The sequence below is a fragment of the Mobula hypostoma genome, chromosome 8 (genome assembly GCF_963921235.1).
Source record: "Mobula hypostoma chromosome 8, sMobHyp1.1, whole genome shotgun sequence".
Lineage (NCBI taxonomy): Eukaryota > Metazoa > Chordata > Chondrichthyes > Myliobatiformes > Myliobatidae > Mobula > Mobula hypostoma.
In genome coordinates this window covers 7,571,554-7,594,131 of record NC_086104.1, presented here as the reverse complement: position 1 = coordinate 7,594,131, position 22,578 = coordinate 7,571,554, and the positions used below count along the sequence as shown (strand labels likewise).

The window sequence follows — 22,578 nt, the reverse complement described above, 5'->3', positions numbered from 1 at the left end:
TTATGTTCCCTTGTCCTACCATTTCTGAAAGCCCACAATCAGCACTTTGGTCTTACTGATATTGAGCGCAAGATTGTTACTGCAACATCAGTCAACTAGCTGATATATCTCACTCCCGTACGCCCTCTCATCTCCATCTGAGATTCTGCCAACAATGGATGTATCATCAGCAAGTGTATAGATGACACTTCAGCTGTGCCTAGCCACACAGTCATGGGTGTAGACAGAGTAGAGCAGTGGGCTAAGCGCACACCCGAGGTGCCCCAGTACTAATCATCAGCAAGGAGCAGATATTATTACCAATCTGCACAGACTGTGGTCTTCCAGTTAGGAAGTCAAGGATCCAATTGCAGAGGGTGGTACAGAGGCTCAAATTCTGTAGCTTATCAATCAGGACTGTAGGAATGATGGTATTAAATGCTGAGCTATAGTCAACTAACAGCATCCTAACACTGGTGTTTGTATTGGTTAAGGGTGAACGGTGAAAAGTTTAAGGGGAACACAAGGGGAAACTTCTTCACTCAGAGGGTCGTGAGAGTGTGAAACGATTAGCCAGCACAAAAGGTACATGCGAGCTTGATCTCAATATTTCAGAGAAGTTTGGATAGGTACATGGATGATAGTGTTATGGAGGGCTATGGTCCTGGTGCAGTTGATGGGAGTCGGCAGTTTAAATGCTTTGGCATGGACTAGATGGGCAAAGGGTATGTTCCTGTGCTATATTTTTCTATGATTCAAAGAACAGAATGCAGAACAACAAGTTACAGAGAAAGTACACTGCAGGCAGACAGTAAGGTCACAATGTCAAAATTCCATTTTATTTAACTAGGAGACAGTCCAAGAGTCTGCTAACAATGGGATAGAAGCTGTCCTTCGGCCAGGTGGTAAGTGCTTTCAGGCTTTTGTATCTTCTGCCTGATGGGGACCTCTTTTGGGGCAGGCAAGACCTGTAGAAAAAGGACGGGTTGTACTTGAATCTGAGGGGGACCAATATCCTGGCAGGGAGGTTTGCTGAGGCAATCGGAGAGAGTTTAAACTAGAATTGCTGGGGGTGGGAATCGAACTGAAGAGACGGAGGAAGGGGTGGTTGGCTCACAAATAGAGAAAGCTCGGAGACAGAGCAAGAGGGAGGATAGGTAGGTGACAGAGAAGGGATATGCTTAGAGCAATGGTTTGAGGTGTGTCCATTTTAATGCAAGAAGCATCATGAACAAAACAGATGAGCAGAGAGCATGGATCAGTACTTTGAGCTATGATGTTGTGGCCATTACAGAGACTTGGATGACTCAGGGGCAGGAATGCTTATTTTGAGTGCCAGGCTTCAGATGTTTCAGCAAGGACAGGGAGGGAGGCAAAAGAGGTGGGGGCATAGCACTGCTGATCAGAGATAGTGTCACGGCTGCAGAAAAGGAGGAAGTCTTGGAGGAATTGTCTACCGAGTCTCTGTGGGTGGAAATTTGAAACAGGAGGGATCAATGACTCTACTGGGTGTTTTTTATAGATCACCCAATAGTAACAGGGACATCAAGGAACAGATAGGGAGACAAGTTCTGGAAAGGTGTAATAATAACAAGGTTGACATGGTGGAAGATTTTAATTTCCCAAATATTGATTGGCATCTCCCTAAAGCAAGGGGTTTAGATGGGGAGGAGTTTGTTAGGTGTGTTCAGGAAGGTTTCCTGACACAATATATAGATAAGCCTACAAGAGGAGAAGCTGTACTTGATCTGGTATTGGGAAATGAACCTGGTCAGGTGTCAGGTCTCTCAGTGGGAGAGCATTCTGGAGATAGTGATCACAATTCTATCTCCTTTACTATAGCATTGAAGAGGGATAGGAACAGACAAGTTAGGAAAAAGCATTTAACTGGAGTAAAGGGAAATATGAAGCTATCGGGCAGGAACTTGGAAGCATAAATTGGGAACAGATGTTCTCAAGGAAATGAACGGCAGAAATGTGGCAAATTTTCAGAGGATATTTGAGTGGCATTCTGCATAGGTACGATCTAATGAGACAGGGAAAGGATGGTAGGATACAGGAACCATGGTGTACAAAGGCTGTTGTAAGTCTAGTCAAGAAGAAAAGTTTACAGAAGGTTCAAAAAGCTACATAATGATAGAGATCTAGAAGATTATAAGGCTAGCAGGAAGGAGCTTAAAAATGAAATTAGGAGAGCCAGAAGAGGCCATGAGAAGGCCTTGGTGAGCTGGATTAAGGAAAACCCCAAGGCATTCTACAAGAATGTGAAGAGCAAGAGGATAATACATGAGAGAATAGGACCAGTCAAGTGTGACAGTGGAAAGGTGTGTATGGAACCGGAGGAGATAGCAGAGGTACTTAATGAATACTTTGCTTCAGTATTCACCACAGAAAAGGACCTTGGTGATTGTAGGGATGACTTACAGCGGACTGAAAAGCTTGAGCATATAGACATAAAGAAAGAGGATGCGCTTGAGCTTTTGGAGAGCATCAATTTGGATCAGTCTCCAGGATCGGACGAGATGTAAAGATGCACCCCAGGCTACCGTGGAAGATGAGGGAGGAGATTGCTGAGCCTCTGGCGATGATCTTTGCATTATCAATGGGGTTGGAAGAGGTTCCGGAGGATTGGAAGGTTGGCAGATTTTGTTCCCTTATTCAAGAAAGGGAGTAGAGATAGCCCAGGAAATTATAGACCAGTGAGCCTTACTTCAGTGGTTGGTATATTGACGGAAAAGTTCTCAATAGGCAAGATTTATGAACATTTGGTTCATTTTGGTAGGTCAAATATAATGGCAGAATATCGTATTAATGGTAAGACTCTTGGCAGTGTGGAGGATCAGAGGGATCTTGGAGTCCGAGTTCATAGGACACTCAAAGCTGCTGCGCAGGTGGACTCCATGGTTAAGAAGGCATACGGTGCACTAGCCTTTATCAACCGTGGGATTGAGTTTACGAGCCAAGAGGTAATGTTGAAGCTATAAAGGATGCTGGTCTGACCCCACTTGGAGTACTATGCTCAGTTCTGGTCACCTCACTACAGGAAGGATGTGGAAACCATAGAAAGGGTGCAGAGGAGATTTACAAAGATGTTGCCTGGATTGGGGAGCATGCCTTATGAGATTAGGTTGAGTGAACTTGGCCTTTTGTCCTAAGAGCAGCGGAGGATGAGAGGTGACCTGATAGAGGTGTATATGATGATGAGAGGCATTGATCGTGTGGATAGTCAGAGGCTTTTTCCTAGGGCTGAAACAGCTAATGTGAGAGGGCACAGTTTTAAGGTACTTGGTAGTAGGTACAGAGGAAATGTCAGGGGTAAGTTTTTTACGCAGAGAATGGTGAGTGTGTGGAATGGGCTGCCAGTAACGGTGGTGGAGGTGAATACGATAGGGTCTTTTAAGAGACTTCTGGATAGGTACATGGAGCATAGAAAAATAGAGGGCTATGGGTAATCCTAGGTAATTTCTACAGTAAGTTCATTTTCGGCACAGTATTGTGGGCCAAGTGCCTGTATTGTGTTGCAAGGTTTCTATGATTCGATGATGGGATGGGGTTAAAAAGAAAATGTTAGGAGTGGGTGGGGTCCTTGATTATGCATCAAAGTTTAAAGCAAATTTATTATCAAGCTACATATATGACCATAGGATATAGGGAAAGAAGTAGGCCATTTGGCCCATCAAGTCTGCTCCACCATTCAATCATGGCTGATCCAATTCTTCCAGTCATCCCCACTCCCCTGCCCTCTCCCCAGACCCTTTGATGCCCTGGCTAATCAAGAACGTATCAATCTCTGCCTTAAATGCACCCAATGACTTGGCCTCCACAGCTGCTTGTGGCAACAAATTCCACAGATTTACCACCCTCTGACTAAAGTAATTTCTCCGCATCTTTGGTCTAAATGGACGTCCTTCAATCCTAAAGTTGTGCCCTCGTTTCCTAGACTCACCTAACATGGGAAATAACTTTGCCATATCCAACCTGTTCAGGCCTTTTAACATTCAGAATGTTTCTATGAGATCCTCCCTCATTCTCCTGAACTCCAGGAAATACAGCCCAAGAGCTGTCAGACGTTCCTCATACGGTAATCCTTTCACTCCTGGAATCGTGCTCATGAATCTTCTCTGAATCCTCTCCAATGTCAGTATATCCTTTCTAAAATAAGGAGCCCAAAACTGCACACAATACTCCAAGTGTGGTCTCATGAGTGCCTTACAGAGCCTCAACATCACATCCCTGCTCTTATATTCTATACCTCTAGAAATGAATGCCAACATTGCATTCGCCTTCTTCACCACTGACTCAACCTGGAGGTTAACATTTAGGGTATCCTGCACAAGGACTCCCAAGTCCCTTTGCATCTCTACATTTTGAATTCTCTCCCCATCTAAATAATAGTATTCCCATTTATTTCTTCCACCAAAGAGCATGACCATACACTTTCCAACACTGTATTTCATTTGCCACTTCTTTGCCCATTTCCCTAAACTATCTAAGTCTCTCTGCAGGCTCGCTGTTTCCTCAACAGTACCCGCTCCTCCACCTATCTTTGTATCTTCGGCAAATTTAGCCACAAATCCATTAATCCCATCGTCCAATCATTGACATACGTCGTAAAAGGCAGCGGTCCCAATACCGAACCCTGTGGAACTCCACTGGTAACTGGCAGCCAGCTAGGATAGGATCCCTTTATTCCCACTCTCTGGTTTCTTCCAATTAGTCAATGCTCCACCCATGCTAGTAACTCCCCTGTAATTCCACGGGGTCTTATCTTGCTAAGTAGCCTCATGTGTGGCACCTTGTCAAAGGCCTTCTGCAATTCCAAGTTCACCACATCTACTGCATCTCCTTTGTCTACCCTGCTCATAATTTCCTCAAAAACTTGCAGTACATTTGTCAGGCAGGATCTTCCTTTCAGGAAATCATGCTGGCTTTGGCCTATCTTATCATGTGCCTCCAGGTACTCTATAATCTTATCCCTAACAATTGATTGCAACAGCTTGCTAACCACTGATGTCAGGATAACTGGTCTATAGTTTCCTTTCTGCTTCCTCCCACCCTTCTTAAATAGCAGAGTAATATTTGCAATTCTCCATTCATCCAGTACAATGCCAGAATCTATCGATTCTTGGAAGATCATTGTTAATGCCTCCGCAATTGTGCCAGCTACTTCCTTCAGAACCCAGGGTGCATTCCATCAGGTCCAAGACATTTATCCACCCTCAGACCATTAAACTTCCTGAGCACCTTCTCATTTTGTTCCCTGCCATCTGTGTCTCTCATTACAATATCTCCAGCATCATTTTCTATTCGTTGCATATCTGCCTTCAACTCTCTTTTATCCTTTATATACTTAAAAAAGATTTTAGTATCTTCTTTGATATTAGTCACCAGTTTCCTTTCATAATTCATCTTTTCCTTCCTAATGACCTTCTTAGTTTCCTTCTGCAAGTTTTTAAAAGATTCCCAATCCTCTACCTTCCCACTTATTTTGGTTTCCTTGTATACCTCTCTTTTGCTTTTACTTTGGCTCTGACTTCACTTGTCAGCTACAGTAGTGACCTTCTTCCATTCGAAAATTTCTTCTTATTTGGAATATATCTGTCTTGCACTTCCCTCATTTTTCGCAGAAACTCCAGTTATTGTTGCTCTGCTGACCTTCCTACTAGTGTCCCTTTCCAATCAATTTGTAATTTCCTTTATTCCACTGAAATACTGACAACATTGGAATTTAGTTTCTCCTCAAATTTCAAAGTGAACTCGATCATATTGTGATCTCTGTTCCCCAAGGGTTCCTTAATCTTAAACTCTCTTATCACCTCCGGTTCATTACATAATACCCAATCCAGTACAGCCGATCCCCTAGTGGGCTCAACAACAAGCTGTTCTAAAAAGCCATCCCTTAGACATTCTACAAATACTCGCCCTTGAGGTCCAGTACTGGCCTTGTTTTCCCAATCCACTTTCATGTTAAAATCTCCAACGATTATCATGACATTGCCGTTCTGACACGCCTTTTCTATCTCCTGGTGTAATTTATAATCCACATCCCAAATGCTGTTTAGCTGCCATTAGGGTCCTTTTACCCTTGCCATTTCTTGACTCAACCCATAGAGACTCTACACCTTCCGATCCTATGTCATCCCTTTGTAATGATTTAATATTATTTCTTATACACAGAGCCACACCACCCCCTCTGCCTACTAACCTATCTTTCCGATACACTGTATATCCTTGGACTTTCATCTCCCAATGGCAGCCATCCTTTATCCAAGTTTCAGAGATGGCTACAACGTCATACTTGCCCAATTTGTAGCTGAATTTCAAGATCATCACCACATTTCAAGCTGTCACCAAATGCTACTCTGAGATTCATTTTCTTACGGGCATTCACAGTAGAACAAAGAAATACAATCGAGTCAATGAAAACCTACGCACAAAGACTGACAAGCAGCCAGTGTTCAAAAGAAGACAAACTGTGCAAATACAAAAAAAAATAATAATAGCAACAAATAAATGAATAAATAACCTGCTGGCTGCTTTACCATGTAGACGAGAAGTTGAGATGGAGTTCTTTGGATTAAAATAGCTTTGATTCTTATGGAGCTAATGAAGACCCTATAATTTAAATGCTCTTCTTACTGAGGACTTACATGTTCTTCCACTGCTGGACTTTGGAGCCCCATCACCTTCCCGGAACACAGGGACCACTGAAATATCATAAGGCGTATCAGGATGCAGACTCTTGAGGACTGTATGGTGTGTGTTTCCTGAGACCATGACCTGTCAATAAAAATCCAAAACATCTCATTATCTGGCAATCCTTTGAGATGGACTACAATATCACACTGGTAAAGATATCGGTAAAGATAGTGAGCACGTGGCCAAGTGGTTAAGGCATCGGACGAGCTACCTGAAGGTCATGAGTTCGAGCCCCAGCCAAGGGAACGTGTTGTGTCCTTGAGCAAGGCACTTAATCACACATCGCTCTGCGACGACACTGGTGCCAAGCTGTATGGGTCCTAATGCCCTCCCCTTGGACAACGTTGGTGTCATGGAGAGGGGAGACTTGCAGCATGGGCAACTGCTGGTCTTCCATACAACCTTGCCCAGGCCTGTGCCCTGGAGAGTGAAGACTTTCCAGGCACAGATCCATGGTCTCACAAGACTAACGGATGCCTTTATTATTATTATTAAAGATATTGGTTCAATAATCTGATGGTCTGGACTGAGCATCTACTTGAGCACAAGTTCAAATACCACAATGAATTATTTCACAACCACTTAAAGCTAAAATCTGGTGGACTGCTGGAGACCAGAGGTTTCCTCCAGAGGTTGGTATTGGGACTTCTACTTCTCACGGAATATGTCAATGACTTGGGTGGTGGAATTGATGGCTTTATAGCCAGGTTTGTGGACGATACTAAGTTAAGTAGAGGGGCAGGTAGTTTTGAGGAAGAAGGACCAAGACAGATTAGGAGAATGGGCAAAGAAATGGAAGATAGTGTGGGGAAGGAATAAAGGCATAGGGTATTTTCTAAACAGGGGGGAAAATTCAGAAATCAGAAGTGCAAAGGGACTTGGGGGTCCTTGTGTGAGATTCCCGAAAGGTTTACTTGCAGATTGAGTTGGTGGTGAGGAAGGCAAATGCAATGTTGGTATTCATTTCGAGATGGCTAAAATATAAAAGGAAGGATGTAATGTTGAGACTTTATAAGGCATTGGTCAGACTGTACTTGGAGTATTATGAGCAGTTTTAGGCCCTTATCTGAGAAAATATGTGCTAGAATTAGAGAGAGTACAGAGGAGGATCACAAGAATGATTCTGGGAATTAAGGGATAATATACGAGGAGCATTTAATGGGCCTGGACTTGCTGGAGTTTAGAAGAATGAAGGGGGATGTCATTGAAACCTATCAAATATTGAATGGCCTAGAGAGTGGATGTGGAGAGGATGTTTCCTATCATGGGGGAGTCTAGGATTAGAGGGCATAGCCTCAGAATACAGGAGGAGTGTGGTGAATCTGTGGAATTCATTGTGGAGGCCGTCATTGAGTATACTTAAAATTATATATATACATATATACACACACACACATACATATAAGGTTCTTGATTAGTAAGGGCATCAAATATTATGGGGAGAAGGCAAGAGAACGTGCTTCTGAGGGATAACAAATTAGCTATGATAGAATGGTGGACCAGACTCAATGGGCCAAATAGCTTAATTCTGCTCCTATGTCTTAAGGTCTTATGGTGTAAAAATGGAAATTAGAAGGTTGTGTCAGTAAAATTGATCATGTCAGTGTCATATTATCATCAGGCATCCCAAACAGCTCACTAAAGCGTTTTGGAAAGAACCCCATCGTTATGTAGTAGGAGTGTGGTCACTCAAGTCAAGTATGACATTCTCCTGAGGGGTTGTCTATGGTGGGTCCTCAGTTGGCTGTAGAAGCTGATCCGAGATCCACAAATTCAGCTGCAATGTGGGTACAAGTAAGTGGTTAGTGGTCGGGTCTTTTGGTTGTTCAGTCTTTCCTTTTGCAGCTGCTGCTTGTTCTCTGCAGTAAAGCGGAGCTCAGTCTCACGCAGTGCAGCTCCCGCTCAAACAGATTTCCTCCAAGCGTATGCATTGAGTACAATATCTTCCCAGTTTTTACAGGTGATGTTGAATTTCTTCAGGCTGATTTTGATGTTATCTTTGAGCCACTTCTTTTCTCCTGTACAGACTCGATGACCTTTCTTCAACTGGGAGTGACGGATTTCTTTAGCGAGATGTGCGTTAGGCATCGGGCTGACATGAGCTATCCGTCAACGTTGGTGTTGCTTTATCATGGTGGAGATGCTCTTCATGTTGGTCTCATCCAGTATGCTTGCGTTAGTGCATCTTTCCTTCCAGCTGATCCTCAAAATCTTTCATAAGATTCTTTGGTGTTATTTTTCCAGGGCTTTCAGCTGTCTCCTGTAAGTGGTCCATGATTCAGCTCCACACAGCAATGCAGCAAGATTGGCTGCTCTATACACCAAAAGGTTTGCTCGTACCTGTTAGGTCACAGTCTTCAAATGTAACTCCTGTCATCTTGCTTCATTCTTAATTACTCTCTAAGGCAACGCTGCTTACCAACTAGCTCCATTGTTCAGAATCAAAATTAAATACCAGCCTCTCCAGCGATAGGTGCAGAGCCAAGTGGAAAGCAAGCCTTTCTGATAGAGAAGAGCTTTCAAATAAAGTAAACAAATAAAGCAAGGTGGCAGATCAAATGCAGTTGGGAACAGGAAAGAGCCTGCATTCAATCTTCAGGAGGTTCAGGATTGTTTCACGTCATTACCAGTACTCAAGTGTAAAGGAGAACGAAATAATTGTAACTCCAGGATATTTTGGAAAAAATTTGAGGTTTAGATCCTTGTCAGAAAAGTGTAATAGCAAACATTTATAATATAATTATGAGAATACGTCCAGACGTATCTAATATAGTTAAAACCGATTGGGAAAGGGAACTTAAGATTACTTTACCTAGTGAAAAATGGGAAAAAATTCTTCAATTAGTTAATTCATCCTCTATATGTGCTAAACATGTGTTGATACAGTTTAAAGTAGTGCATAAGGCTCATATGTCCAAGGATAAATTAGCTCATTATTACTCTCATGTGTGGGCACGTGGCCAAGTGGTTAAGGCATTGGACTAGCTACCTGAAGGTTGTGAGTTCGAGTCCCAGCCAAGGCAGCGTGTTGTATCCTTGAGCAAGGCACTTAATCACACATTGCTCTGCGACGACACCGTTGCCAAGCTGTATGGGTCCTAATGCCCTTCCCTTGGACAGCATCAGTGTCGTGGAGAGGGGAAATATGCAGCATGGACAACTGCTGGTCTTTCATATAACCTTGCCCAGGCCTGCGCCCTGGAGAGGGAAGACTTTCCAGGCGCAGATCCATGGTCTCGCATCACTAACGGATGCCTTTATTTTTATTATTACTCTCATATAAATCCTATATGTGATAGATGTCATTCCGAGATATTTTCTTTAACTCACATGTTTTGGTCTTTTAAAAAAATACTGGAAAGATACCTTTGATATTATTTCAACTGTTTTGAGTATTGATTTACAACCCCACCCTATTACTGCAATTTTTGGTTTGCCGATGATAGAACCAAATCTTTTAATATCTTCAGCTTGTCAGATGATTGCATTCCTTACACTAAAGGCCAGAAGATCCATTTTGCTGAATTGGAAAAAGATCAATCCCCCACCACATTTCACTGGTTCTCTCAAACTACGTTGTGTTTAAATTTAGAAAAAAAATAGAAGTGTTATTTATGATCCCTCTATTAAACTTGAAAAGATTTGGAGGCCATTTATTCAATACTTCCATATGATGTAATTTGACCTTTTCCAAACTTCTATTTCTTTTTAGTTCATGTTGAGAGGAGTGGAGTCAACAACACTAATAGTTCTTTTTTTAATATATTTCACAACAGCCCATGTCTTTTTCTTTTCTGTAGTTTAGTTGGTCTATTTTGTAGATTAGTTTTTTTTGGGGTATATATATTTTTTTCCTTTTTCATGTTAATTTTCTATGTATAATATTTGTATCCTGTAAGATTGGATGTTAATATCCATGTATTAACTGGGTTTATACTTATATATAATTACAACAATATAATCTCAATAACTTTGTATGATTACTATGTTATGTTAATCTTTATCATTATGATACTAATAAAAAGATTGAAAAAGAAATAATTGTTACTCCAAAAACACAATAAGATAAAAACACAATAAAAAAAATACAATCATAAATGTAATTCCTCTGATCGTATGCAGTGTGCTGTCTGTTGTTCCATGAGTTGTAACAGGGTTGCAAACTACACAAACCAGGGTTTGGGGTGGGATGCTGTCTCACTCCCTCGGTTTGACAGGACCAGAGTGTGTCTTCCCCAGGCTTATGCAGCCGAGGAAGCCAGTGGGGTTTCACTTTCATGTAACACAAAAGGATTTTTTGACTGTTTATTTAGAGATACAGCAGAGTAACAAGCCCTTCCAGCCCAATGAGCCTGTGCTGCCCAATTACACCATGTGACCAATTAACCTACTAAACCTGCACGTCCCTGGAATGTGTGAGGAAGACCATGTGGTCACGGGGAGACTGTAAAATCTCCTCACAGACTGCAGCGGGAATTGAACCTGGGTCACTGGTGCTGTAATAGCGTTAACGTTAACTGTAACGCTACTTGTGCCACCCATAGCTTCTTTCATACTACACAGTAAGTTTCTTCTATCTTACCTTTGTGAATCAAAACCTGTGGGGCATAATTTCTCTTCAAGATTCAAGATTCAAAAAACTTTATTGTCATTCTAACCGTACATCAGCTCTGCAGGGCAGAATGAGACAGCGTTTCTCAGGGGCAGTGCAATCATAACATAACAAACGCAACACTAAATAATGAACATAACAATAAATAGTAAAACACAACAGCCACATGTCAGTTAAAATCAGTAATAAGTGTCCAGTGCAAGTTAAAAGTGTCCAAAGCAGAGTCAGGTAGAGCAGCTATTTAGCAGTCTGACTGCCTGTGGGAGGAAGCTGTTTAGTAACCTTGTGGTTTTAGTTTTGATGCTCCTGTAACGTTTGCCTGATGGCAGAAGAACAAACAGTTCATGGAGAGAGTGTGAGGGGTCTTTACTGATGTACCGTGTCTTCTGGAGGCATCAACTCTGAATTCCAACTAGCCTGGCTGCAGTCTAATTGAGGTCTAGAGGAGCAGGTGGGCAACAGCTGGATAAACACAAAGTCTGCAGATGCTGCAAATCCAAATCAACACACACAAAATGCTGGAGGAACTCAGAGATCGATATGAACACTGCCTGAATATATCTCCTAACCAGAGAACTGGTGTTGATATGGCCTGAATGTAGCACTCTGTCTGAACCCAACACTTAAAACTATTTCAAAAGAATATAACATTTTTAAGTTTCTGTCACCTTAGCGTTAATTACCTGGGGAAGCCTGTGCTGTCAGTGTAATGTTGACTTAATTCACATATGCCGTGGACAGTAGTGGGCTATTTCTCATTGCTTACTGCTTTATTTCTTTGCAACTCTCAATTATTGGCACAAGGGTAGGCTTTAGCCGCAAGTAGAAACCTCAACGGCAATTTCTATTCCGCTGATATTAGACATCCTTGCTCCAACCCAATTGTTTTTTAAATTAACACAGTGTTGCTGGTGGTGCGCCTTCAGTCAATTTAACCCTGACTTCTAAATTCTCTCCGAAACCCTGATCAAAACACACACAAAATGCTGGAGCCAACTGAGCAGCTCAGGCTTCTCTGGAGGGGAAGACACAGTCAATGTTTTGGGCCAAGACTCTTCATCAGGACCAGAAAGGAAAGAGGGCAGAAGCCTGAATGAGTAGGCTGGGGGAGGGGAAGGAGGACAGAAGGTGATAGGTGAAGTCAGATTGGTGGAGGAAGGGTATGAAGTAAGAAGCTGGGAGGTGATAAGTGGAAAAGGTAAAAGGCTGAAGAAAAAGGAATCTGACAGGAGTAGAGAATTGGATCATGAAAGGAAAGGAGGAAGGGCACCGGGGAAGGTGACAGGCATCTGGTTAGAAGAGAAGAGGTAAAAGTCGAGGCAGAGTGGGAAATGGAAGTAAAGGAAAGGGGAAGGGGGAAAAATACTAAGAAATCGATATTCATGTCATCAGGTCAGAGGCTACCCAGACGGAATATGAAGTGTTGCCCATCCAGCCTGAGAGTAGCCTTATCAGGGCAGAAGAAGACACCATGGACTGACATGTCTGGATGGGAATGGAGATTGGAATTAAAATGGCTGGCCACCAGGAAATCTTGCTGGTTGCAAACAGAGCAAAAATCCCTTAACCTACATCAGGTCTCACCAATGTAGAGGAGGTTGCATCGGAAGCACTGGATATAGAAGGTGACTCCAACAGACTCGCAGGTGGAGTTTTGCCTCACTCAGAAGAACTGATTGGGCCCTGAATAGAGGTGAGGGAGGAGGTGAATGGGCAAGTGTAGCACTTCTTCGACCTGCAGGGATAAGAGCTAGGTGGATTAGTGGGGAAGGACGAGTGGACAAGAGAATCACAGACAGAGCAATCCCTGTGGAAAGTGGGGAGAGTGGAAGAGAGGTAAAACTTGTCTGCTCCTACATATTTTCCTTCTCCTTCAGGGCAACCCCTAAAAATGACCATTTTCCCACATTTTAATCACCTCCCCAAAAACTCTAAGTCTCTCCACATCAATAGGGTGCTGGATCTCTATTCTTTGGGGCATAAAAGAATGAGGGTGATCTCTAAAAAAAAACATGAGATCCTCAGGGGCACAGTAGAGTAGACGTTGTGATCTGTCCACTAGTGAGAAGGTCTCAGACAAGGAGACATGGCTGTAACTAATAGGGACTGTCATTTTAAAACTGAAGTGTGTAGGGACGTCTGGTGAATCTCAGGAAGTCTCTACCCCAGAGGTTGGGGGTATTTAACGAGGAGGTAGAAACATCTTTGAAAGATCAGGAAATGGATAATTTCACTCAGCTTCACTTGCCTCATCATTGGGGTGTCCCTGCAACCTGCAGACTCACTTCCAAAGAATCTTCATCTCATGTTGTCGATATTTATTGCTTGCTTATTTATTATTATTATTTCTTTCTTTCTGTGTGTGTTTGCACACTGGTTGAACGCCCAGTTTAGTGTGATCTTTCATTGATTCTATTATGGATTTATTGAGTATGCCCACAAAAAATTAATCTCAGGGTTGTATAAGGTGATATGTGTACTTTGGTAATAAATTTACTTTGAATATGTTTTTGTAGGGGAAACAATAGTGAGGGCTACTATGTGATAAATAGGGAGTAGATAGAACTAGTAAGTAGTCCTGATGAAGGGTTTCGGCACGAAATGTCAACTGTTTATTCCTTTGCATAGATGCTGACTGATCTACTGAGTTCCCTCAGCATTTTGTAAGTGTTCCTCCAGATTTCCAGCATCTGCAGAATCTCTTGTGTTCAATAAAGAGGAATGTGGATTTTGGAACCGCAGTCGAAGGCTAGAAGTGGAGAAATGGAATGCAGCAGCAACGACTCCCAAGAACACAGAACATTGAACACTACAATACAGTACAGGCCCTTCTGCCAGTAATGCTGTGCCAAACTTTTAACCTAATCTAGCCCTTCCCTCCCACCTAGCCCTCAATTTTTCTATCATCCATATGCCTAACTAAGAGTTTCTTAAATCCCCCTAATGCATCTGCCTCTACCACCACCCCTGGCAGGGCATTCCATGGACCCACCTCTCTCTGTATAAAAAAACTTACCTCTGACATTCCCCACTCCCCATATGCTTCTTCAATAAACTTAAAATTATGCCTCCTAGTATTAGCCATTTCCACCCTAGGAAAAAGCCTCTGGCTGTCCACTTGATCTATGCCTCTGATCAACCTTCATCAAGTCACCTCTCATCCTACTTCGGTCTAAAGAGAAAAGCCCTGGCTCACTCTATCTGTCCTTATAAGACATGTCCACGTTTCAGTAACTTCTTAAATTATGTTTTAGCATGCACCCACTGTTGTAATGGAAAATTGGATTTGCTGTTAGACCTAGTCTTTTACTAAATTAAGTCTTTCTAAAAACAAAGTTCATCAACTGAGACTGTAAAAGCTGTACCAAATTCATGCTCAGGTAGATCAGATTTTGCTGTTCTCCTGGTGTGCAACAGTGTTTGAATAAATTGCCCTCTATTTTGAACACCAACTCTGTGTAATCGTTTAGCTTGCTCCCACAAAGAACTGGCGCAGAAGAGATGTTTACAAAAAGTAGTGGATACAGCCCAGACCATGACAAAAAAAAAGCCCTCCCCACCATTGAATACATCTATATGGAGTGCAGTCATCAGAAAGCAACATCCCTCATCAAGGACCCCTACCATCCAGGCCAGGCTCTCTTGTAGCTGCTGCCATCAGGACCCATAGGACACCCACCGCCAGGTTTAGGAACGATTATTACCTTTCAACCATCAAGCTCTTGAACCAAATGGGATAACTTCACTCACCCCAAACAAACTGTTCCCATTTCCCACAGCCTCTGGATTCACCTTCAAGGATTTGACAACTCATGTTCTCGATATTTATTACTTATATATATATTTTTTTCATTTTGTATTTGCACAGCTTGCTGTTTTTTGCACATTGTTTGCTGTGTGTAGTTTCTCACTGATTCTGTTGTACTTCTTTGTATTTACTGTGAATGCCCACAAGAAAGTGAATCTCAGGGTAGTATGGGATGACTACTCATAATCATCACATGTTCTATGTTCTTGTGAGTCGTCACTGTTGCACTCCATGACTCCACATCTAGGCTTTGACTGCAGTTCCAAAATCCACATTTCTATTTCCTGTACACAAGAGATTCTGCAGATGTTGGAAATCCAGAGGAACACACGCAGAATTTGGTTTGAACTTTGAAAAGTACATTGAGATTAGACCCACAGCAGATCACCCATGACAAGATGAAACGGTGAGGCAGGCTTGTTGAGCCCAATGGCCTGCTCTTAGCTTTGCATTTTTGCGCACATTCCTTGGGACATCGTTGCGTAACTACAAGCTGCTGTTGTTGGCTCCCACTGCACCAAATCTCAGGTAACACTGGATTTCGTTCAAGAGCAAATGCAGGAAAACTCACCTCTTCCTCATTTCCAGGCCCTGTGGATGGAACGTAACGAATCTTGTAGCGTCGTACGATACCTTCGGCGGGATCCCAGCTCACAGTCAGTGAACTAGTTGTTGGGTTGTACACCCTTAGATTGCGGACCGAAGCAAGTGGCTCTGGAAGACAATAAGCAGAAAGCTCTATTAAATGCTGTCTCAGTGGTCACCACGCAGGCTCAACTCCTGATCAGTTAGTACATTTTCCAAACCCAACTTTACCCTCTGAATCAGGTTTTTTTTTTAAACCACTGAGTGTATGTTCATGGTCTTCTGCTGCTGTAGACCATCTACTTCAAGGTTTGAGATGCTCTTCTGCACACCACTGTTGTAACACATACTTATCTGAGTTATTGTCACCTTCCTGTCAGCTAGAACCAGTCTGTCTGTTCCCCTCTGACCTCCTTCATTAATAAGGAATTGTTCGCCATAGAACTGAAATATTAGACATTTTTTGTTGCTCCCCATATTCTCTGTAAACTCTAGTTTTGCATGAAAGTTCAGAAGATCAGCAGTTTCTGAGACATTCAGACCACCCCGTCAAACCACCAACAACCATTCCATGGTCAAAGTCACTTGGATTACATTTCTTCTCCATTTTGATGTTTGGTCTGAACAACAACTGAACCTCTAGACCATGTCTGCATGCTTTTATGCATTGAGTTGTTGTCACATGATTGGCTGATTAGATATTTGTCATTCCGCTCCTTAAGAAGAGAAGGAGATAACAGACAAGACATTATAGGCCAGATAGTCCAACCTCAGTGGTTGGGAAGATGTTGGAATCCATTATTAAGGACGAGGTTTTGGAGTACTTGGAGGCACATGGTAAAAATGGGCCAAAGTCAGTATGTCTCACTTAAGGAGAAATCTTGCCTGACATATCTGTTGGAATTATTTGAGAAAATAACAGGCTGAGGGTAGCAGATGCCAACAGAATCAACAAACTCATTCATAAGGCCAGTGATGTTGTGGGGATGGAACTGGACTCTCTGATGGTAGTGTCTGAAAAGAGGATGCTGTCCAAGTTGCATGCCATCTTGGACAATGTCTCCCATCCACTACATAATGGACTGGCTGGGCACAGGAGTACATTCAGCCAGAGACTCATTCCACCAAGATGCAACACAGAGCATCATAAAAAGTCATTCCTACCTGTGGCCATCAAACTTTACAACTCCTCCCTTGGAGGGTCAGACACCTTGAGCCAATAGGCTGGTCCTGGAATTATTTCCTGGCATAATTCACATATTATTATTTAATTTTTTATGGTTTTATGTTGCTATACTTATACTCTATTCTTGGTTGGTGCAACTGTAACGAAACCCAATTTCCCTCGGGATCAATAAAGTATGACTATGACTATGAGAGTCAGTGAATGTTGTTTACCTAGATTTTCTAAAGGCCTTTGAAAAGGTGCCACAAGGTTGCTTAGCAAGGTAGGAGCCCATGGTATTATAGGAAAGATGCTAGCATGGATAGAACATCAGCTGATTGGCAGGAGGCAAAGAATGGGGAATAAAAGGAGCTTTTTCTGATTGGCTGCCAGTGACTGGTGGTGTTCTACAGGGGTCACTATTGGGTCCAATTCTTTTCACATGTTTGTCAATGATTTGAATGATGGAATTGACGGCTTTGTGGCCAAGTTTGCAGATGATATGAAAATGGGTAGAGGGGCAGGTAGTGTTGAGGAAGCAGAGTGTGTGCAGAAAGACTTAGACAGATTAGGAGAATGGGTAAAGAAGTGCCAGATGGAATACAGTGTCGGGAAATGCACAGTCCTTCACCTGCTAGGAGGAACAAAGGGATAGACTATTTTATAAATAGGGAGAAAATTCAGAAATCTGAGTTGGATAGGGACTTGGGAATCCTCATACAGGATTCCCTCAATGTTAATTTACATGCTGAGTAAGGAAAACAAATGCAAAGTTAGCAGTCATTTCAAGAGGACTAGAATATAAGAGCAAGAATGTAATGCTGAGGCTTTATAAGGCAATGTTCCTGCTAAGGTGTACATGTGTGTACATTTTTAGCTATTAGCACACAAATGAATTTAAACTGCACACAAAAGGTTGTCACCCGCTTCCTTGTCGGCATGTTAAGTATATTTCATGACGGTACACAATCACATTTCCTTTTCCAATTTCTGATGCAGACAGTGTTGGCATTGTGGATTTTGCAATGATTTGTCTTCAGATATTGGAACTGGCTTATTTATACTGCTTTATTGAAGAAATTATTCAGTGCACATGTTGCTGTCACTGGGCAAAAAACTGCATAGCACAAGATTTTTCTGCAAACTGGTCATTACAAATTTAAGGGAACATTGTTGGCCAGACTGTATTTGGAGTACTGTGAGTAGTTTTAGGACCATATCTAAGAAAGGACGTGTTGGGATTGAAAAGGGTCCAGAGGAGGTTCATAAGAATGATCCCAAGGAATGAAAGTGTTAATGTATAAGGAGCATCTCTGCATACGCATTATGGCCTGTACTCACTGGAACTTAGAAGAACAATGGAAGATCTCATTGAAACCTACTGAATTTTGATAGGCCTAAACAGCGTAGATGTGAAAAGTGTGCTTCCAGTGATGAAGCTGCGGAATTCTTTTCCACAGATTGCTGTGCAGGCCAAGTCATTGAAGCATGGGTTGATTAATGAGGGCATCAAATTTACATGGAGAAGGCAGGAGAATGGGATTGAGGGAGTAATAAATCAGCCATGATGGAATGGTGGAGCAGACTGATAGACTGAATCACCTAATACTGCTCCTGTCTTATGGTCTTATGTTTTTTTTTTGAGGTCGTGATACTGTTGAGGAATGTTGTTTCTTTCCTCTCTGAAAGCAACCGAGCGGCAAGCGAGTGATTTCAAAGCCTTTTCCACAATAATCCCTGAATCCCTTTCCCAATCAGTTCACTCAACCACTGAACTTTTCAAAGTACATTCTGGTTTTCTTCTATTTTCCTTCTTGCTCCCAAGCCAATCAGTTCTGCATTTTTCAAATAAATTATTTTCTTGTTGTCTCTTTGAAGGAGGTTGAGATGTTCAGGCCAAATTACTAATTGTATGATGGATTTCCACCCTGTTGGAAGTATATTTCAACAGTTCCAAACTCAGTGCACTGGCGGACAATAGAGAAAGGGGAATTGCATTTTGCTAGCCTACTTTGAACTAAAAGCTAAAACAGACATTTTTGGAAACACTCAACAGGTCCAAACCAAATTGAATGGGTTACATTAACATTGGGTTAAAGGTAAATTGACACATTGGTTTATTCTGGGCACAAGTACCAAGGTACAATGAAATTTATCTCGCACGCATTCCATACAGATAATGTCATTCCACCGTACATTGATGTAGCACAAGGGAAAACAATAACAGAATGCAGAATAAAGTGAACAAAAACAGCTGCAGAAGGTTGTAGACCTGGCCCGTTCCATCATAGCAAGAACATTCTCTACCATCAGGATATCTTCAAAAGGCAGACCCTCAAAAAGGCAGCATCCATCATCAATAGAGACATGCCCTCTTCTCTTTATGATTGTTCCCGATGTTGGGGAGGTCCAGAACGAGGGGTCACAGTTTGAGGATAGAGGGTAAGCCTTTTAGGACCGAGATTAGGAAAAACTTCTTCACACAGAGAGTGGTGAATCTGTGGAATTCTCTGCCACAGCAAACTGTTGAGGCCAGTTCATTAGCTATGTTTAAAAGGAAGTTAGATATGGCCCTTGTGGCTACAGGGGTCAGGGGGTATGGAGGGAAGGCTGGGTTCTGAGTTGGATGATCAGCCATGATCATAATAAATGGCGGTGCAGGCTCGAAGGGCCGAATGGCCTACTCCTGCACCTATTTTCTATGTTTCTATGTTTACTACCTCAGAGGAGGTTTCTTAAGGTTGTTATAGCCAGGGCTGGTAGTGGGGATATGCTCCCACTACCGCTGAATGCTCCTAATGATGTGCATCTGATATAGCCTCTGACAACCAAGTCCAGCTCCTGGCCTTCGTATGCGGCTTAGCTACTAAGCCCAGTGAAAGTTTTGACTGACAGGAAAATGGGCAAAGGTGGGTTACTAGCACCTTAAAAACCACTTGCTTTCAGCAGATGGGCTCGTCAGCTGTGGTTGGCAGCTCTTCTAGGTGAAGGAAAATTCTGATCTCAAACCTCTGCTGCCTTGTGGCTACCCACTCACGGGGAATGCTTCGGGAGTAAACCACAAGGAAAAATCTGGAGCTGGAGTCCCAAAGGCAGTCCTTCATTGAGTTCAACGCTGACTGGCGACTCCTGTGAAGCCTTTGGTGCCGAACTGTATCGGTCTCTGCCGTTCCTTTGGGTTCATCAGATGGGTGGAGAGCGGGAGCTTGCTACATGGGTAACAGCTTGCTCTCCATATCATACTGCCCTGGCTTGCTTATCGTGTAGACTGCTGGGACACATCCACGGTCAACCCCAACCAACGGAAAGCCTCAGCATAGGGGAGGAGATGGGGGAAAGTGATGACACACACTCAGCATTTTAGGAACACCTCATCAGACATCAGAACGGACATGAACCCATCAACACTTCCTCACAATTTGATGCCTACACCGAAGAAGTTTAGATCCTCTCTTCGACGGGAGTTCAGTGAAACCATCTCTCACTGCTCCCCATCTGTAATTTCTTCGGCTCTTCAACTTTTCGACCACAAGTTAGTCCTGACGAAGGGTCTCGGCCTGAAACGTCGACTGTGCCTCTTCCTATAGATGCTGCTTGGCCTGCTGCGTTCACCAGCAACTTTGATGTATGTTGCTCACAATTTTGCTCTATTTTTGCACTTCTTATTTATTTTCATATTTCTTACTGTAACTTACAGCATTTTTATTCACTACATTATACCGCTACTACAAAGAGACATGATATATGTCAGGGATAATAAAGCTGATTCTGATTCCATTGTTAGGGGCATTTAGAGCATCTTTTGGGCTATTATGTGAGGCCAAGAGTCTAGAAATGATTACCAAGGCTAACAAAGAGGTGGAGCAGGACTGGCAGCTTGTACGGCTTCCGTGTCTAGGCCGCCCTACCAAGCAGTGTAACTGCAGGAGAGTCGTGGACACAGCCCAGCGTGACACGGAAACCAGCCCCCCCTACACTTGTCACCGCCTCAGTAAAACAGCTGGCATAATCAACAACCACACCCACCCCCAAGATGCTCTCTTCTCCCATCTCCCATCAGGCTGAAGGTACAAAAGTCTCGGAGCACGGAACACCAGGCTTTTAAGCTTTAATACACTGTTATAAGATTATTGAATGGTTCCCTAGAAGATTGACTTCGACTTCAAATCTACCTCATAATGATCTTGCATCTAATTGCTCTACATTTCTGTGTAACTGTGACACTTTATTCTGCATTCTGTTATTGCTTTATTTTCTTGTACTACCTCAATGCAGTGCTGTAATGAACTGATTGTTATAAAAGGAATGAAAGATGTTTTTGACTGTAATCAATGCGTGACAATAATAAATTAGTTGACCATGTCGTTCAGAATTCATTCATTTAGAGATACAGCATGGAGTAGGCGATTCCAAACCTTCCAGCAACCCACCAATTTAGCCCCAGCCTAACCATGGAACAATTTACCATGATCAATTAGCCTACCAACTGGTATGCCTTTGCACTGAGGGAGGAAACCCACGCATTCCACCGGGAGGGCGTACGGACTCTTCACAGACAATGCCAGGATTGAACTCCGAAGTCCACCAGCCCGACCTGTAATGGCATCACGCTCACCGCTACTCTACTGCAATGCTCCACAATCACAATTAATAACGTTAACAAAAACAGAACGGGACATCAAACCTACTTGTTCTGCCATTGCCAGTTATCTGTCCACCATCTCCGGTTCTGGAAACGGACACAACTCTGATTAAGTACGGTGTATCGGGATCCAGCTTCTGCAACACCACACTGTTCATTCTTGAGCCCACTGTGACCTTGAAGGAAAAAAAGCATTTTGTTAAGTAATAGGTGGACAGAACCAGATAAAGATTTGCATTTCCAGAGCATCAATCCTTTCCCTATTGATATAAACCTATAAGACATTTATTTATTGAGCATGAGGAAGCCCTTCCAGCCCTTTGAGCCGTACAGCTCAGCAATCCCACCAAATCATGGGGCAATTAACACTGACCAATTAACTTGCTGGTACATCTTTAGACTTTGGGCAGAAACCAGAGCACCCAGAGGAAACCCACATGTGCCAGGGGAGGACATATAAATGACATGGGAATTAAACTCCAAACTCTGATGCCCCTTGCTATAACGGCATTGCGCCAACTGCTATACTACTATAGTGCCCTTGGTAGCAGAGATAGGCCATTCAGCCCATCAAGTCTGCTCTTCCTTTCCATAATGGCCGATTCATTACCCCTCTCAACCCTATTCTGACTTCTCCACGTAGCCTCCTCGCCCTTACCAATCAAGTACCTAGTAAGATCATTAGAGATAGGAGCAGTACCCAGTAAGACCATTAGAAATAGGGGCAGAATTAGGCCATTCAGCCTATCAAGTCAATTCTCAACTTTATAGCTAATAAGGTGACTTTGCAGACTTGCTACAGATGTGATGTCAGAAACAGAGTAAATTGGCTGGGAAAGCTCACAACAAGAGCAATGTGATCAGTTAATCATAATAAAATGATTGAATAATCCTCACGAAATATATTTTGTCTGCGTCTGAAAGGAAGAGTTGGTTGGAGTGGAAGAAATTTGGTTACTGATTTTTTTTAATATACTAGTTTCACTGGTACATCCAAAAAAAAAACAGAGAAATGTGTCATTTGAATCAACACAATGCAATTGTTGTCCCGAGGGATGCTCACAAGTGTCGTCATGCCTCTGGCACCA

The 22,578-nt window shown here is 42.6% G+C and overlaps 1 protein-coding gene across 3 annotated transcripts in view; it reads right to left on the bottom strand.

Annotated features, from left to right (window-relative positions):
• The window catches only part of col12a1a (collagen, type XII, alpha 1a), a 394,452-nt gene that overhangs the window by 188,101 nt on the left and 183,773 nt on the right, over positions 1-22,578 (bottom strand). For all 3 annotated transcript variants that reach the window (XM_063055440.1, XM_063055439.1, XM_063055441.1), the window contains 3 exons: positions 21,537-21,666; positions 15,670-15,812; positions 6,630-6,759 (listed from right to left, as the gene is read on the bottom strand). In XM_063055440.1, the coding sequence (XP_062911510.1) occupies positions 6,630-6,759; positions 15,670-15,812; positions 21,537-21,666 (403 nt within the window). The remainder of the gene's footprint in view (positions 1-6,629; positions 6,760-15,669; positions 15,813-21,536; positions 21,667-22,578) is intronic.